Genomic DNA, 18,988 nt, shown 5'->3' with positions numbered 1-18,988 from the left:
ATTAGCATTAGCATCCGAATAAATAGAAAAGGACCAGGGGGGGGGGGGGGCATCATTTCTGAATCTCAGTGCGAGTGGGAGTCTGGAGACTAGAGGGCTTTTAATTCTTCTCAGGGAGGGGGGGGGGGGAGGCAGAGGGGGCAACTATGACTGCTAGCGCCTCTCTCACACACACACACACACACACGCATCCAGACACACACAGCAGAAGTAGAGGATGGCCACAGATTCAGAAGCAGACCAGGCTTGTTGCCGCGACGAGAGCACATCAGCCTCCAGGATATGATATAACTGCTAACACTGACACTGGTAACCATGCCAACAAGCAGACTAACAACACCCATAACTGGTGAAAGGTAAGGCCTTCATTAGACACCACCAACACTGATAAAAACACACGTTCTCACAGTAGTAGACCTCAGTGGACAATTCTAGAGACTAGCGGCTCTGAAACATTGTTAACGGCGAGGACAGGCCATCATGTGACACCCCCCCCCCAATCACTGCGTCCCCAACCCCCATGACCTCTGACCTTCGACCCCTCACTGATCACTCCACTGGCACTCTGTCTGTCGGGAGCTGAAAGGCACTAACATCTAGCCCTAGAAAAATAAAAGCATACATTCAATTTCTCTTCACGGGTAACAGCATTCCCTAAAATACTTTGAACATATCGGTAGAAAAATAAAAACTGTAAAAACTGGCCCGTTATCTCCTCTTCCGAATTGGTGTGATATGGCTCCTCCTGTCTGCTTGTGGCGTTGGGAAAGGCGTTCAGTCAGTGACCCCCCCACAGGGCACAGGGTAGCATAAAGGGACCCCCAGGGATGAAGCAACTTATTATGAGAAGGCATGGAGGTGGATCTGACACACACACACACACACACACGCACACGAGAACAGAGACAAAGCCACAGCAGCTTGTGCTCGAACCTCTTAGAAACAGCATGAGGTGGCTACTCTTCACACGTGCATGCACATGTTCACGCACACACACACACACACACACACACACACTCAAATCTTCCTCATACACAGAGGAAGGTGCACTTCCAAAGGGGGACAGGGAGTGTGAGTGTTGAGGCTTGAGGATCACAGAGCTTAGTACAGGATAAGTACACCTGTTCATGGGTTTGTTTATTTGTTTGTGTCTGTGTGTGTGTGTGCGTGCGTGCGTGCGTGCGTGTGTGTGCGTGTATGTGTGTGTGTTTTGGAGGTGGTGATGAGGGGGTAGTATTAGAGTTGTTCCTGCCATTCTGGTTGTGTATACAAGATTCCACAAAAGAGACGGACCTGGCAGCCAACTGAACTTGACCCCCACACCACACCCCCCCACCCCACCCCCACACCCCCCTCCCTCCCAGCGCAGTGCTATGGCGGTCTGTTGGGAAGAATAGTTGGAATGCCTGCCTGCTTGTCGGGCTCCAGAACCTTCTACAAGGTTCTCTCTGCTGCCGCTGTCCTCTCTTCCTCTCCTCTCCTCACCACAGTTTGTATTCTGTTTGTTCTTGTTGCTCTCCCTCGTTCTCTCTCTCTCTCCTCTTCACGCTCTCCGGGCGCCTGGGGGGAGAGAGAAGCCCACCCCTGGCCGTCCGTCCGTCACGTGGGCGTGGCCTCCAGGTAGCGCTGTAGTTTACGGACAGTCGATTCGTCCAATGAGAAAAGGTCAAAGTCAAAGGTTGTGTTGGTGACGTTGAAGTGGCCCGTCTCCTCGATCAGATTGACGATCTGGGAGGAAAAACAGACTTTAGAGTTACACACCAACAGCACTAACAGAACCCATTCACACACAGACACACACACACACACACACACCTGCTGGAGGACGTTGCGTTCCCTCAGGTCCATGAGTCGGCGGTGCAGATCCACCAGTTCCTCAGTGTAGGCCTGAACAGTGGACACACAGGGAGGACAGAAGGTCAGCACACACACACTGACACACTCACACACACACACACACACACACACACACACACACACAGACACACAGACACACAGACACACAGACACACGCTGTAGAAATAAACTGGCCTGTAGAATGAGAGAGTAAAGGAGCTCCGCCTACCTTGTCGTATCCCTTCTTGAGGACCTTCTCAGGACGACAGCACTGGTCAGGACTCTTCCTGCCCGACACCTGCACCAACAATGAAGAGGGGGGGGGGGGAGGGGGGTGAGAGAGTGTGCGTGCGTCACCTTGTTCATGGAGGAGCTGTGTTTCTGGAGTTGGGAAGCCAGGTATGCGTGTGTTTGGCAAGCACGCACATGTGTGTGTGTGTGTGTGTGTGTGTGTGTGTGTGTGTGTGTGTGTGTGTCTCACCTTGATGGAGGAGATGTGTTTCTGGGGCGGGGGAGCCAGGTGTGTGTGTGTGTGTGTGTGTGTGTGTGTGTGTGTGTGTGTGTGTGTGTGTGTGTGTGTGTGTGTGTGTGTGTGTGTGTGTGTGTCTCACCTTGATGGAGGAGCTGTGTTTCTGGGGCGGGGGAGCCAGGTCCCTGTTGGGCCGGTGTGGTCCGTCACTGCTGTCACTCTCACTGTCCATGCTCAATCTGCAAAAGGTCAGAGGTCAAGCAGAATGTCAAATTGTTAGTTAGTCATTGACAAAGACTTAACATAGTATTGATGTAGGGAACATTCTTCCTGGAACAGGAACTTCGCTAGAGACGTGATGAAGGATTGATTTCACTACGTACACAAAGGCAACTTACGACCGTATGGTAACATGAAATAAAATGAGTAATCCATGCAGCTAACTCGCTTCCTCTATAGAGTTCTGCTTAGGAAAGGAATGTCCAGCTATCTATTGTTAAGTGTATGATCACTGGTCTATATGCTGACCAATCTGACTGGAGCAGGGATTTGCGCATTTCAACTAAAAGATCAGCAATTATTAGCTTATTAGGTCATTAGCAACGGCAGCATGTGCTAAAGGAAGTTCTCAATAACCATGAGCACAACATGGGCTCTACATGAGCACAACATGGGCTCTACATGGGCTCTACATGAGCACAACATGGGCTCTACATGGGCTCTACATGGGCTCTCCTAATGCCACAGCTTCTGACAGGCACACAGGCCTGAGAGGGCACACACACACGTACATGCACGTACACGCACACACACACACACCTGTCCCAGGTGGCTGGGTTGTTCTTCACACACACACACGTACATGCACACATATACACACACATACATGCACACCTTTCCCGGGTGGCTGAGTTGTTCTTCACACACACACACACACACCTGTCCCGGGTGACTGGGTTGTTCTTCACACACACACACACACCTGTCCCGGGTGGCTGGGTTGTTCTTCACACACACACCTGTCCCGGGTGGCTGAGTTGTTTTTCATTCACACACACACACACACACACACACACACACACACACACACACACACACACACACACACACACACACACACACACACACACACACACACCTGTCCCGGGTGACTGGGTTGTTCTTCACAGGCGTCTCCTCCTCAGAGCTGCTGTCGTCCTCATCAGACTCCTCCGACTGCAGGTCCTCCACCATGGACCGCAGAGGACCTAGGAGAGGACTGCGGGTGTTAGCCAGCATAGCCTCAGGCACACTCTAAAGCCTCACACACACTTTAAAGCGTCCAGATAACACTCTGCGGCTCATTACTCACACACCAAAGGATACAGAACTGCACCCTGGGTCTGAAGCATCAAATTATGAATTTATACCAGACCTTAAGGACTAATTGATACCACATTGAATCAGTATAAATACTACTTATGCAAATTGTGGTTTCTTGCTTTATAACCTGTAATTTGTCCATGCTCAAACAACTATTCATGTCATATTGTGACCAAAAAACATCCCAGCAGAATCTATATTTTACAGTTCAAATGCATTCTCAGACTGTTCCATGTTCGTTTGATAGTTTCGAGTATTAGAGAGTGTGTAGTCTATTCTGATAGTGTACAGAAAGGAAACTAAACATGTTTAAGTTCTTTAGATCTCACTGCTCTAATACACACCTGACACAAAAACATAAACCACACACACACACACACACACACACACACACACACACACACGGGCTCACCTTGGCCTTGTTTCTGCAGGGGCTCAAAGTCTGAGTCAGAGCTGGAGTCGGAGCTGGAACTGGAGTTGGTGGGACTGGAGGGAGCCGACTGCTGCTTAAAAGACACACACACACACACACACACACACGCACACACACTTCAGCCAGTGCGGGTGCGGAAGCGCATCTCTCGCTCCACTGCTGCCTGAGTCAGGCCTGCGGTGGCAGTGGAGCCCTGTGCTCTGAACACACACACACACACACACACACACACACACCGCAGAGGGGGCTAGAGGAGGCTATTAATATCTGCCTGAGCAGCGGGTGTGTGTGTGTGTGTGGAGCTGTTCACAAGAGCAGCCAGTGACACCCCCTCCAAAGAAGAACACAAAGCTGCTCAGCGCACTTTGACTACATATGGTCATCAATGGACATTCACTCCAGGTCTCCATAGCAATCACACTGCATGGTCTTCATAATGTATATCATTCGCTCCATAGCAATCACAATGCATGGTCTTCATAATGTATATCGTTTGCTTTATATTGCATATTACAACAGGATGTCAACTAATATCCACATGGACACACACACACACACACACACACTAAAACATACTCTTCCAGCCAAACACCACACATCCACAAACCTCGGACTTGGACGATGCCTCATCCTCCGAGTTTGAGTCATCCGATTCCGGAATCTTCTTGGGCTCCTTGACCTCCGGTGCGTCGGACTTGGTCTTGGCCCAGCGGCCCTTCTCCTTGGGCGGCTTCTTGTCCGTGTAAGAGGGCGGCACTACTGAGGAGGAGGAGACGCGGGGGGAGGTGCCGGTGAAAACTCCGCCCCCGGCGCCACCCTTGGGCTCGGAGGCGGAGCCAGAGGCGCTCTTCTTCTGCTTCTTCACGCTGGGTTTGGGCGACTCCACGGCCGACGGACGCTTGCTGGGCGCCTTGGCATCGGGCGGGAGACCCCCCCCACCCCCGCCTGCCCCCCCACCCCCCCCTTTGGGAGACATGCCCTCCAGCTTGGCCTCCTTCAGCGTGAGCTTGGGCTCCTTGAAGGCGGCCTTGGGCAGGACCTTCTCCTCCTTGGTCTTCGTCTCGGAGGGCTTCTTGGACGAGGTGGACGAGGAGGAGGTGGGAGGCTCGCGGGAACTCTTGCTGCTGCCGCTCATTGCGCCGTCGCGCTCTCCGTCGCCCTTGGAGACGCTCTTGCTCTCGGAGTCCTTGCGCTGTCGTTCCCGATGCTCCTTGGTCAGTTTGTGGGGCTTGGGCCCTTTGCTCCCGCCACTTCCCTCTTTACTGGGGTCCTGCAGGGCAACAACCAGACACGATCAGAACTGACCTCTCAAACAACCAGACACGATCAGAACTGACCTCTCAAACAACCAGACACGATCAGAACTGACCACACCAACAACCAGACACGATCAGAACTGACCTCTCAAACAACCAGACACGATCAGAACTGACCTCTCAAACAACCAGACACGATCAGAACTGACCACACCAACAACCAGACACGATCAGAACTGACCTCTCAAACAACCAGACACGATCAGAACTGACCACACCAACAACCAGACACGATCAGAACTGACCACACCAACAACCAGACACGATCAGAACTGACCTCTCAAACAACCAGACACGATCAGAACTGACCTCTCAAACAACCTGACACGATCAGAACTGACCACACCAACAACCAGACACGATCAGAACTGACCTCTCAAACAACCTGACACGATCAGAACTGACCACACCAACAACCAGACACAATCAGAACTGACCTCTCAAACAACCAGACATGATCAGAACTGACCTCTCAAACAACCTGACACGATCAGAACTGACCTCTCAAACAACCAGACACGATCAGAACTGACCTCACCAACAACCAGACACGATCAGAACTGACCACACCAACAACCAGACACGATCAGAACTGACCTCTTAAACAACCTGACACAATCAGAACTGACCTCTCAAACAACCAGACACGATCGAAACTGACCACACCAACAACCAGACACGATCAGAACTGACCTCTCAAACAACCTGACACGATCAGAACTGACCACACCAACAACCAGACACGATCAGAACTGACCTCTCAAACAACCTGACACGATCAGAACTGACCACACCAACAACCTGACACAATCAGAACTGACCTCTCAAACAACCAGACACGATCGAAACTGACCACACCAACAACCAGACACGATCAGAACTGACCTCTCAAACAACCTGACACGATCAGAACTGACCACACCAACAACCAGACACGATCAGAACTGACCTCTCAAACAACCTGACACGATCAGAACTGACCACACCAACAACCAGACACAATCAGAACTGACCTCTCAAACAACCTGACACGATCAGAACTGACCACACCAACAACCAGACACGATCAGAACTGACCTCTCAAACAACCGGACACGATCAGAACTGACCACACCAACAACCAGACACGATCAGAACTGACCACACCAACAACCAGACACGATCAGAACTGACCACACCAACAACCAGACACGATCAGAACACTAAACTGACCTCACCAACAACCAGACACGATCAGAACACTAAACTGACCTCACCAACAACCAGACACGATCAGAACACTAAACTGAACTCACCAACAACCACACACGATGAGAGCACTAAACTGACCTCACCAACCAGACACGATCAGAACAATAAACTGACCTCACCAACAACCACACACGATCAGAACTGACCACACCAACAACCAGACACGATCAGAACTGACCACACCAACAACCAGACACGATCAGAACTGACCTCTTAAACAACCTGACACAATCAGAACTGACCTCTCAAACAACCAGACACGATCGAAACTGACCACACCAACAACCAGACACGATCAGAACTGACCTCTCAAACAACCTGACACGATCAGAACTGACCACACCAACAACCAGACACGATCAGAACTGACCTCTCAAACAACCTGACACGATCAGAACTGACCACACCAACAACCAGACACGATCAGAACTGACCTCTCAAACAACCGGACACGATCAGAACTGACCACACCAACAACCAGACACGATCAGAACTGACCACACCAACAACCAGACACGATCAGAACTGACCACACCAACAACCAGACACGATCAGAACACTAAACTGACCTCACCAACAACCAGACACGATCAGAACACTAAACTGACCTCACCAACAACCAGACACGATCAGAACAATAAACTGACCTCACCAATAAGCAGAGACGTTTACAACACTTAACTGCCTCACAATATACAACAAACAAACACAGGCGGTAGCACGTGCTACTTCAAATTAACTAACTAACTTCACATGTCAAACAAACTAAGAACTTCTTACTGCAAACAAAACACTTCTTACTGCAAACAAAACACTTCTAACTTCAAATAAACTACTTCTCACCTCTAACAACTTCAGACATCTAACTAATTAACAACACTCACTTCTAACGAATTAATAAACTGACAGCTTCTTATTTCAAACAAACAACTTCTCACTTCTAACTAACAACTTCTAATGAACACGTCAGACAAATTGACTTCCCTGGTGCAGGTAAACAGACAAGCATAGCTTACTGTTCAACAAAGGCTCGTAAACAATCTGACTGTCCAATGTGACGTTATTGTAAGAAGTACAACCTTTCATCACAACCTGAACTTATCATTACACAACGTAGAGGGGTTTTGCAAGCCGTCACACTGCCCTTTTCAGTTACTTAAAGAGCTGTGTGCACATTGCTTTGTATATTATACAAGAGCTATTGCTATCAGGCTAGTAAGCTAGCCAGCCACAGGCAGACGCAGATACCGCTAATCTGCATGTCTCCTCATATCTGGGGAACCACTATCTGGCATCACTGGACAGAGCATAGCTTGATTAGAATTTGTTAGATTCCTTTTTACCTGAACAAAATTCTATGTTACAACCATCTTGATTTAGTGAAACAGGACGAGTGTTTCGCCTCAGCTGTTATTATGTAACTACGTCCAGTAGCAGGACAGTAAAACCATCAAAGCTCTTCTAACGGTGTGTCGTTTTACATACATTTAGTATTTACATCCAGCGTCTCGGACTTGAAGGGAAACGCGTCTGTAGGAACTAAGCCGCCGTGAGGCAGCAGCAGCCTGTGGGGCTTCCGTACTGACCTTTGCCCCGTGCGAGCTCTTGCTCTTCTTGGGGTCGGAGAAGGCGGAGAGGGGGATGGTGGGCAGCATGGGGTAGTCGGGACTGGGTCTGGACACGGCCTCGGCTCCCTCAGGAACCACCTGCATCTGCATAAGCCACGGAGGACACACACACACGTGTTACACAGGAGGACACACACACACACACACACACACACACACGTGTTACACAGGAGGACACACACACACACACACACACACGTGTTACACAGGAGGACACACACTCACACACACACACACACACACACACACACACGTGTTACACAGGAAGACTGTCACACACTCACACACACACACATGTCATACACACACACACAGGAAGACTCTCACACACACACACACACAGACATGTCATACAGTAAGACTCTCACACACACAGGAACACTCTCTCTCTCACACACTCATACACACACACACACAGGAAGACTCTCACACAGACATGTCATACAGGAAGACTCTTACACACACAGGAACACTCTCTCTCTCTCACACTCTCATACACACACAGGAAGACTCTCACACAGACATGTCATACAGGAAGACTCTTACACACACAGGAACACTCTCTCACACACACACACACACACACACACACACACCACACATCACACAGGAAGACTCTCACACAGACATGTCATACAGGAAGACCCTCACATGCACAGGAACACTCTCTCTCTCACACACACACACAGTAACACATTCTGCCCCTAGTCCCACAGTGATCCCACTGCCTCTAGTCTAGTCAGACCCACTCCATGTCCCCCCCATCCCATGATTCCTCGGCCGCTGGCCCCTGCTCACCCCTCCAGCCTTGATGAGCTTGCGGCGGAATTCACTAGTGGGGTTATTGAAGGTCAGCTTTTCGCAGCGCAGGTGATTGACAGGTGGGTTGCCCTCCAGGTTCAGGAAGAGGTCATAGTTGAAGCACACCTTCTTTGGCTCTTCCTGTGAGAGGACAGACTGTCAGCAAAGCAGCTGGGAACCAATGTGCATGTTATACCACACAATACCCAATGTGCATGTTATACCACACAATACCACTCCACCAAACACATGTTATACCACACAGGAGATTACCCACTCCACCAAACACAATCACACCGGAGTAGGAGATTACCCACTCCACCAAACACAACCACACCAGAGCAGATTACCCACTCCACCAAACACAACCACACCAGAGCAGATTACCCACTCCACCAAACACAACCACACCGGAGTAGGAGATTACTGACAAAATTACCCTTCACCAGAATTGCCATCAACATTTCTAAACTACCTACAGTTTGACTGTGAGCAAAAGTGGTTCTGAGCTGTAAGTGCAGCTTAAGTGTTAAACAGGACACACCAGTGGAGGGGGCATGTCATGTGATGTCATAGATCAGGGGCCTGTACTACGAAGCGGGGTTACTGGCTTATCTGGGTAACTTCGAGAGTAACTTGATCACGTGTGGCGTAAGATCCCGATTAACCCGTACTACGAAAGGTGGATAGGTTTTAACCGAGGTATGCTGCCATGGCAATTTACGCTGCATCTCAAACCTGCTCCGAGCAGGTTATGTTCTTTGTTAACCCGAGGTTTCCGTTAACCACACCCTTTATAAGTACCACCCCTCCACTAACAATTCCAGATATGTCGGCGTACCTGGATGATCCATGCGACATCGGAGCGCAAATCGTGAGGTGCTCTCTTCGAGGGGTTTTAGAGACCGCCTATATATATATATATATATATATATATATATATATATATATATTCTCTATGAAGATATAGATTGTCAGTCGAGGGAATTCGTTATCTTTGTCAGATGATCTAGGCAGAAGTCTCTAATGTCACCCGTCATAGCAATGCCCTTACGTGGACATTCATGTTTTCCATCTAATCGGTGATGCTGAACATCTGAGCAAGAATACTGTATGTCCGAAAATAAATCGCACATAGGCCTAGCCTAGCCTACAGTATGCTGAACATCTGAGCAAGAATAGCCTAGGCCTAATAAATTAAAATCACCATTTTACCAAACTTGTTGAATTGAATGTCATATTACTGTACCCTGCACATAAAGGCTACACATTTCCTCAACCCCTTCCACAATCGGCCTTCCACTATTATTTGCGATGGCCAACTCCTCTGCTACTGTAAAACACTCCTTATTACAGTAGTGTTCAAAGACACCTTTTTCTTGTTAGCTGTAAAACAGAGGCCAAGTGAAGGCTATAAGCATACTAGGCCTACGTGTTTTCATAATTAAGAAATATTAATGCAAGCTATAACTATATAATCCTACTATTCTGAATAATGTGTTTGTGTTTCATTTTCACCTGCTGCCATGTGCGTTTGGCAATGGTGTTGCATCTGAAATGTTCACAGGATTAGGCATACACTAAATCAGTCAATGGGGGCTACTTAAACATTAAATTATCCTATTACTATAATCTATATGCCACTTCTAAATTGTGTTGCATCTGTAGGCATTTCTATGAACTCAAAATAGGCAATTTAATTATTTCAACTCATTTCAGACATTCCGCAAGATATTAATCCTCCGTGACACATATTTGAAGAACATGTGGAAATAAAACTTTACTTTTAGGCATTTAGGCTACCCGATCTGCAATACGTTGCCAACAGCCTTGCCTTGCTTTGTTCACTGCCGACGTATTTGATTTTTGTCGTAGAGTGGGTTTTAATTCCTCATAACTTGTCATAATAATTGTGCATTCCTCGTCCGTAAAATAAGGTGATCGCGTCATCATTGAAAGTGGTGACTTGCGCTGCAACCCGCCCCTTTTATGTGAACGCGCACAAACTCCAATGAGGTTAACCCCGGCTCAACAAATCAACTTCATAATCGGCGTCGTAGTACCGATTAACACCACTAAAGATAACCAGGTTTTGTCAACCCCGGTTTAACAAAGTAACCCTGGGTTACATCTGGGTAGGTTAAGCTCCCTTCGTAGTACAGGCCCCTGGTGTGTGTTGGTGTGTGTGTGTGTGGAGGGGGCATGTCATGTGATGTCATAGATCAGGTGTGTGTTGATGTATGTGTGTGGAGGGGGCACAGTGGGTTAGCGAGGTATGTTGCGCTCAAAGCCAGGCTATGCTGTGACACGATTAGTGGGTTAGCGAGGTATGTTGCGCTCAAAGCCAGGCTATGCTGTGACACGATTAGTGGGTTAGCGAGGTATGTTGCGCTCAAAGCCAGGCTATGCTGTGACACGATTAGTGGGTTAGCGAGGTATGTTGCGCTCAAAGCCAGGCTATGCTGTGACACGATTAGTGGGTTAGCGAGGTATGTTGCGCTCAAAGCCAGGCTATGCTGTGACACAAAAGTGGATCTGTTTTAGTGTCGCTATATCACCATGGTATCTTATGCTGTCAACCAAACCTGGTCGGGAGGAGGTTATGTGCTAAGTTATAGCTCAAATCGTGTAATCTACCGCACACTGACCAATCAATTGTCTTAAAAACGAAGTTATCTCACGTGTAGGATTCTGTCATATATCTTACACACAGGGTCTTACACTGAGTCAAGGCTTTGTCAAGCCTCGATATGTCTACATAGCCTAGCTATGTGCTTCGTAGTATACCCCACTGGTGACGTCGGAACTCAGGTGTGTGTTGACGTGTGTGTGGAGGGGACACTGACCTTGTTCTTGAAGTAAACTTCGATGGGCATGAGGAACCCTGCGTAGCCGGACTCCTCCACCTTATAGGGCGGCTCCTTACAGACTGCAATCAAACGCAAACACAACATGTAGCATCATAGCTAACACAACATGTAGCATCATAGCTAACACAACATGTAGCATCATGCTGCTCATAGCTAACACAACATGTAGCATCATAGCTAACACAACATGTAGCATCATGCTGCTCATAGCTAACACAACATGTAGCATCATAGCTAACACAACATGTAGCATCATAGCTAACACAACATGTAGCATCATGCTGCTCATAGCGAACACAACATGTAGCATCATAGCTAACACAACATGTAGCATCATAACTAACACAACATGTAGCACCATGCTGTTCATAGCTAACACAACATGTAGCATCATGCTGCTCATAGCTAACACAACATGTAGCATCATGCTGCTCATAGCTAACACAACATGTAGCATCATGCTGCTCATGCTGATCCCTCAGAACACACAGCCCCAGACAGGGGGTGGTAGTGCTTCACAGCAGAAATGGCCTTATATTTTATATAAAAGTGCACTCTTTCCAATTGGTAGCTTTCACAAAATTGAAGTAAAAGATTTCTCTTTGCACATGTAGTAACAATACAGATTTTACGTCACAAAATGACTCATAACAACGAGAGCCACTGGCAGCCGCACGGCCGAGCTCTGCCTCACCTCGTTTGGGTTTGGGGAAACTCTCGTGCAGCCGGAAGACGACCTTCTCCACGAAGTGCTGGATGTCGCCCGTCTCTGGACCACGCACAAACACCATCCAGTCGTGTGTGAAGCCCTCCGACGTCACCTTCTTACGCAGCTGCGCTCGATGGCCCAGCTCCAGCTTCACCTGGACCGTACACTGGACACAGGGAAGAGCAGACCACATGGTGGGTCAAGGGACCACACACACACACACACACACAGGGAAGAGCAGACCACATGATGGGTTAAGGGACCACACACACACACACACACACACACACACACACACACACACACGAGGCAAAACACATGATGAGTTAAGGGACGACACTCAGACACACACACACATACACACACACACACACACACACAGGGAAGAGCAGACCACATGATGGGTCAAGGGACCACACACACACACACACACACACACACACACACACACACACACACACACACAAGAGGCAAAACACATGATGAGTTAAGGGACGACACTCAGACACACACACACACACACACACACACACACACACACACACACACACACACACAGGGAAGAGCAGACCACATGATGGGTTAAGGGACCACACACACACACACACACACACACACACACACACAGGGAAGAGGCAGAGCACATGGTGTGTTAAGGGACCACACTCGGACACACACACACAGAGTGGCCCAGCTCCATCTTCACCTGACCCCCCCCCCCCAAACACACACACGGCTCTACTCAGGGATCACATTAGCCAGTGGCAAGCGTAACGCAGCGCTCAGACCATAATAAGTTCTACCTCGTTCCTAAGTAACACAAACGGTTTGCCTAAACTGACAATTGAATATGCTCGCGTTGCGCTTTGAAAGTTGAACCAAGTTCAACGCTCAGTTTGTTCAACGCCAGTGCTGCCACCGTTCCTCTGCCGAACCGTAGAGAACCAGAGGAAACCTGCCGCTTGCCGCTGCAGAACCGTAGAGAACCAGAGGAAACCTGCCGCTGTTCCGCTGCAGAACCGTAGAGAACCAGAGGAAACCTGCCGCTTGCTGCTGGTCTGTGTGGTCCCCACCTAATTGCTGACATACAATGACTGAAGGCGGCTCAGAAATGAATTCTGCTTGAATTTCCCCTGGGGATCAATAAAGTATCTATCTATCTACCTATCTATCTATGACAACCATGTTGATGTTGTGTTCTACAGAGTTGGTTTGACTGATTGCCTGTGTAGTGGTATGTATCTATCCCCAGGTAGATTTTTTTTATTAATTACTGTTTATAACAGGGGTTGCCAACCCGTCGATCGCGGTCGACCTGTAGATCTTTGGGACTTTCCCAGTAGATCCCGAGAACAGGAAAAATAAAAACACAGTCATCAAATTCCTGCATGTTCGCCAATGTCAACGCCTACATTTCAGCGTGGGATTGTGGGTATAGTGCATGATTAAGATTCAAGTCCCATAGCTCTAGCCATCATAATGCCAGAAATTCCCGCACACATTTTACAGTGCTATCTGATAACGTTAATCTAATACTGGAGCGGTGTGAATGTGGGACCGGACGGACCAACTTCTGACTCTAACCGAACGTAACCCCATGCAGACACACATACACACACACACACAGAACCACTTTGCAGGTGCGCTCTCCAGGAAAGGACAACAGAAGTTTAGCGATCAGGAACTGTCAGGAATTTTGCAAACACAGAAGGATTACATAGAGGCACTAAGACGTGAGGGAACATGGATGTGTTCTCCATATGAGGAACGTAATCGATTGCGGACGTGCACAGACAGCTCAGACACAGAGCGCATAGTAGGCCTAGGTTACTTTCACTTTTGGTGCGCATTCATTACGTGAAAGATGCTTCATACCAAGACGGCGATCAAACACGATCACATTTGTCATGACGTGTTGTCACAAACACTTACTCCAATTAGAAAATCAAAACCAAAAGAATGTAAGTGAAGACTATGTTAAATGTTATTCTCTCATTGACGCCTGTAGAAGGAAAGTGTGATTTTGGTTTGTAAACTGTATGCTATTCTTGTGTAACTAAAAGGTGCAGAGGCCCAAGGGGTGGAGGATGTGATATTTTTGACCTGATACATTTGCCTGAATAAAAGGCCTTCAAATTGGAAGTATTTTGGCTTTGGTTCACTTTTGACGCTTCAAGGTAGATCTTGCCTTTGTTTAGGGCCGAGGTCTGGGATCTTGGGCTCACAAAGGTTGGTGACCACTGCTTTAGAACATAATTAATAAATGTTGATACAGAAGCAGCAGAAAGCTGAGCGCAGTAGTAACCTTTAGGTCCTACACACGTGAGAAACCCTTTAGGTCCTACACACGTGAGAAACCCTTTAGGTCCTACACACGTGAGAAACCCTTTATCACTCTTTTGTCCTCTGCCTGCAAACATGAAACGGCCGTGAATACCAACTACTCTTTGGGTAAATAATTAAACTTCCTGCAGTACTTGATCATTCTTCCAATAACCTCATAGCTACCTACTGCTCTCAGAAACTACATTCACTCTCCATGGATCAAAAGAAACTCAGAAGCATTTTCACCACACCCCCACCATAAGATAATCCAGAGAGTTAATCGTGCTGATTCATCTACATGGCTGTCAATCATTAGATCACACACAGCGCAGTCCAATAAGTGAAGACTGAACAAGAAAGCCGGGGTTTAGGATATTGGTCTATGCTTTCACGCATTTGAATTTCCACCAGAAACTACTCACTGCAGCATTAGGTAACCTGACACCATGCAGTAATGTGATCTTGGTTCATGCACCAGGCGACAGTGATATTACAAATCTGTTACACTGAGATAATGTGTTCATCTGAGTAAACAACCTCTATCCCTGACAACAGTGATGTGTACATCTGAGTGAGCAACCTCTATCCCTGACAACAGTGATGTGTACATCTGAGTGAGCAACCTCTATCCCTGACAACAGTGATGTGTACATCTGAGTGAGCAACCACTATCCCTGACAACAGTGATATTACAAATCTGTTACACTGAGATAATGTGTTCATTTGAGTGAACAACCTCTATCCCTGACACCGCACAGTATCGGGCTCTTTTCTCGTGCACCAGGTGACGGTGATGTTGCACGTCGGCTACGCTGGGATAATGTATCGTGCTCCAGGTGACGGTGATGTTGCAGGTCAGCTACGCTGGGACTTGGCACCCGGTGGCGTGAACAGCCTCCATCCTGCCGCGTCTGTGGCATCAGACGGACACCTGAGAGGAGATGCACGGCCAGACGAGACGCACGTCCTGCTCTGGCTGCCAGTTAGAGGACAGCGTGGGGTTGCGATGCCCTCCCCCTGGAACGCCACGCTGGCCAATGGCAGAGCGCCGGCGGGGGTGCGGGAGCGAGCAGGGATGAGCCTCGCTGGCACACAGACGCTGGCGGGCACGCCTGGCACCCTGCCAATGGTAATGCCATTTGCTTCCAGACACAAGTCATCACACTCTGGTGCTAACACCGTCGCCACGCCAGACAGGGCCAGGCAGACAGACAGGTGGGGGCCAGGCACACAGCACAACAGAAAACAAGTCGAGAAGGTCTGAAATAACAGACAGCGGCACTGCCAAGGTGTATGCTAAAACACCCGAAACACGCTGGCCCTCTAGGATAAGTATGCCACTATGCAGACATTTACAAAAAGGCTGGTCCCTCTAGAATAAGTATGCCACTATGCAGGCATTTACAGAAAGCCTGTCTCGATGATAAACAGCCTGCAGACTGGACCTATCCACTCACTGATGAGCATCCCGAGATCCGGACAAGTGAAACCTGCAGCTGGGATAACGTTCTCTTATTAGGCACACACACCTCTACTGTTGCTTTCTTTGGATGCAATGGACGGTGGAGGACAGAGACAAACTGTCATTGGCTGGCACACACACACACACACACACACACACACACACACACACACACACACACACACACACACACCTCTTTAGAAAGACTGTCACTCTGGGCCCTTCTTGCATAGATACATTGTTAAGAGCTCAATAGCCACCACTGCAGGCTTACAGGTTTCATCCATGGTGTTAGGAGCTGAGTGCCCTACAATAGCCGTAACTGCTGTGCCTCTGTCTCTGTCTGCAACTGTAGCACCACTGTGTAAGCACACACATGACCGATGGGAAGCCCATTGCACCAGCACACTGGGTGGTCAGGCATATTTCAGGAGTACTGGTAGGTACAGATTCCAGAAATGTCAGTGCCTCTTAAATAACTGCACAGCATAGCTCTTAGGAAAAGGGGGGTGGCAGGTAACAGAGTCATAGCTTAAAGAGGGTCAGCAAAAATGTTAACGAATCATCCCTTTTGGGGTGGGAGCTGGAAAGGTATTTCTTGTAGGATATTTAGACAAAACTATGCCATCGGTCCGCGGAAAGAAAGGTGTTGAGTGAACTCTTGTAGGAAGAGGAGGGCGAGAACGCAGCATCTTGCGTAGCTTCGGGCACAGGCCTGTCCTGTACAAAGCTAACTCGCTAACAGGGCAGCCAAGGAAGAAATTCCATAGGACCGCTACCTCCGCGGGCAGACACGTCGGAATGCAAGAACCTTACGACGTGTACCTAAAGAATTTTAATTTCCCAATATAGCCAACAACATGTATAGCTATATGTTTTCAGACCTGAGTGGAAATTATTCATAGCTTTTTAGGTGACAACGCTACACATTCATATTGGACTTGTGTCTGCCTCTCACGTCAAAAAGTTTGCAAGCTAATTGTTACTCATGTTAGCTAACTATCCCCGACTTCTGCAGATTTCTGTGCCACCTAGTGCTAATGTAGAAGTTCTTTGTTTCTTATTTCATTGCGTTTAGGACACATTGTCTCAAGACAAGGTATTTAATAATCACCCACATCAACCTACATCTTCTACATTGCAAATTAGAATCTAAAAACTTAACTTTGAACCAACTTGGTGGTAATAGCAACTCTAGCCAGTGTAGCTTGCTAACCTGCTTGAGCTGGGAGACATCTTTGAGGGAACACACAGCTAACGTTAGCTAACGTTACCACAATCTTTGACGTGACAATTGCATCTAGCCTGCCGCCCTCACCAACTGATTAAATGTCATACCGCGAGCTTGGTGCATAGAGTACAATACCACAGAACACAGATGTGACTGAAATGTTTTGTAGATTGCATATAAATGGGATTCCCGCTTCATGTTCCCATTCCTAGCGTCAGCACAGAACACCCCTCCCTCCTCCCAGACGTGGAAAGCAAAGCCCACCACCGGCGCCTTAGCAGCCTATCCATGCAGCCTGAGAGGGCCATGCAACCAAGGGAGCTAGCATGCTAACCATGTTAGCTTGACATAACTCTACCGTTTCCTTGGTTTGCCAGCCACCGGCCATATAACCTTTTGACAGGCAGTGGCTGACTGGCCATTTCAAATTTGAGAGGTCACAGTGTAGCGCCAAGCACAATTTTCCTTGAGGGTGCAGCCTACATAGCTCGACAGGTACAGCTAAGTTAGCTTGCCATTGGAGTACAGAGAGCCGGCTAGCCAGTTGAAACAATCCTGCACATTCCCACCAGGAAAATACCGATATAGCTGAGCTAGCAGCGCTATGATAGGCTAACAAGGATGGCTTGAGATGTGTGTCCGATTAGCCTTTTTTCTCGCAGCAAGCTAGCTAACAGCCAACTATTCATTCTAGTCCTAGCAGTCGATTTCTAGAACCTCGTCTGAAGTTGAGAAACGTTAAAAGCTTGGGGGACAAAAGCGGGGCTTTACCTGGTTCTCCATTATTCTTGGGCCGTGTGTTGTTCTGTTTATTTACAGCAGCGATTTGTGAGGTTGTTCCCGACTCCTCATTGTGTGTCAATTTCAGCCAAACACCGGAAGCCAGACGGCTTCCCTCCCCTTCGAGACTCCTGGCATGCAACCAAAAGAGAAAGCCTTTGTATCCAATCAAGTGGCTTAGAGGTTAAGCCTTTTGCTTTTGAACCAACTGCAATAGTTATCGGGCGGGACTTCCCACAGGCAACAATCTGCCAAGAATATGTGATTGAATTAGAGATGTGTAGCTCACATAATGCAGGATGTCCTGCGTGTAGGCTCTCTGTGATTGAATAACTTAGTAGCAAATTGCCTTCTAGAACTGCCACGAAAAGAACACAACAAATCCGTTTGGAAACCAACACCAAGCATATTTACTGTCAGTCAGTGGTAGCATAATCTTCTCAGAAACGTCTAGAAACATTGATAATAAAATAATAGCCATGGTATCCATTAAGCCAGTTATCTTATAATTGATC

At 48.1% G+C, this 18,988-nt stretch overlaps 1 protein-coding gene across 2 annotated transcripts; it reads right to left on the bottom strand.

Moving 5' to 3' along the window:
• Positions 1-1,342: 1,342 nt before the first annotated feature.
• mllt1a (MLLT1 super elongation complex subunit a) lies at positions 1,343-18,561 on the bottom strand. 2 transcript variants are annotated; one of them, XM_076279137.1, is made up of 12 exons: positions 18,465-18,561; positions 12,661-12,841; positions 11,943-12,025; positions 9,094-9,237; positions 8,254-8,379; positions 4,708-5,370; positions 4,080-4,173; positions 3,444-3,552; positions 2,448-2,544; positions 2,066-2,134; positions 1,816-1,887; positions 1,343-1,728 (listed from the first exon to the last, which is right to left on the bottom strand). In XM_076279137.1, exons 1-12 carry the CDS (start codon positions 18,474-18,476, stop codon positions 1,600-1,602), a joined length of 1,779 nt encoding a protein of 592 aa, XP_076135252.1. In that variant the 5' UTR covers positions 18,477-18,561; the 3' UTR covers positions 1,343-1,599. The 2 variants fall into 2 exon arrangements, with proteins under 2 accessions (XP_076135252.1, XP_076135253.1); XM_076279138.1 differs by having other exon boundaries at positions 4,080-4,170.
• Between the last annotated feature and the right edge of the window lie 427 nt (positions 18,562-18,988).

This window comes from Alosa pseudoharengus, unplaced genomic scaffold (genome assembly GCF_046254945.1).
Source record: "Alosa pseudoharengus isolate Yale_2024_CS ecotype anadromous, Long Island Sound unplaced genomic scaffold, YU_APseudo_1.1 YU_APseudo_1.1_scf_11, whole genome shotgun sequence".
In the NCBI taxonomy this organism is placed as follows: Eukaryota; Metazoa; Chordata; class Actinopteri; order Clupeiformes; family Clupeidae; genus Alosa; species Alosa pseudoharengus.
Note: the sequence above shows the minus strand (reverse complement) of the source record. Positions and strands in the feature narration are given on the sequence as shown.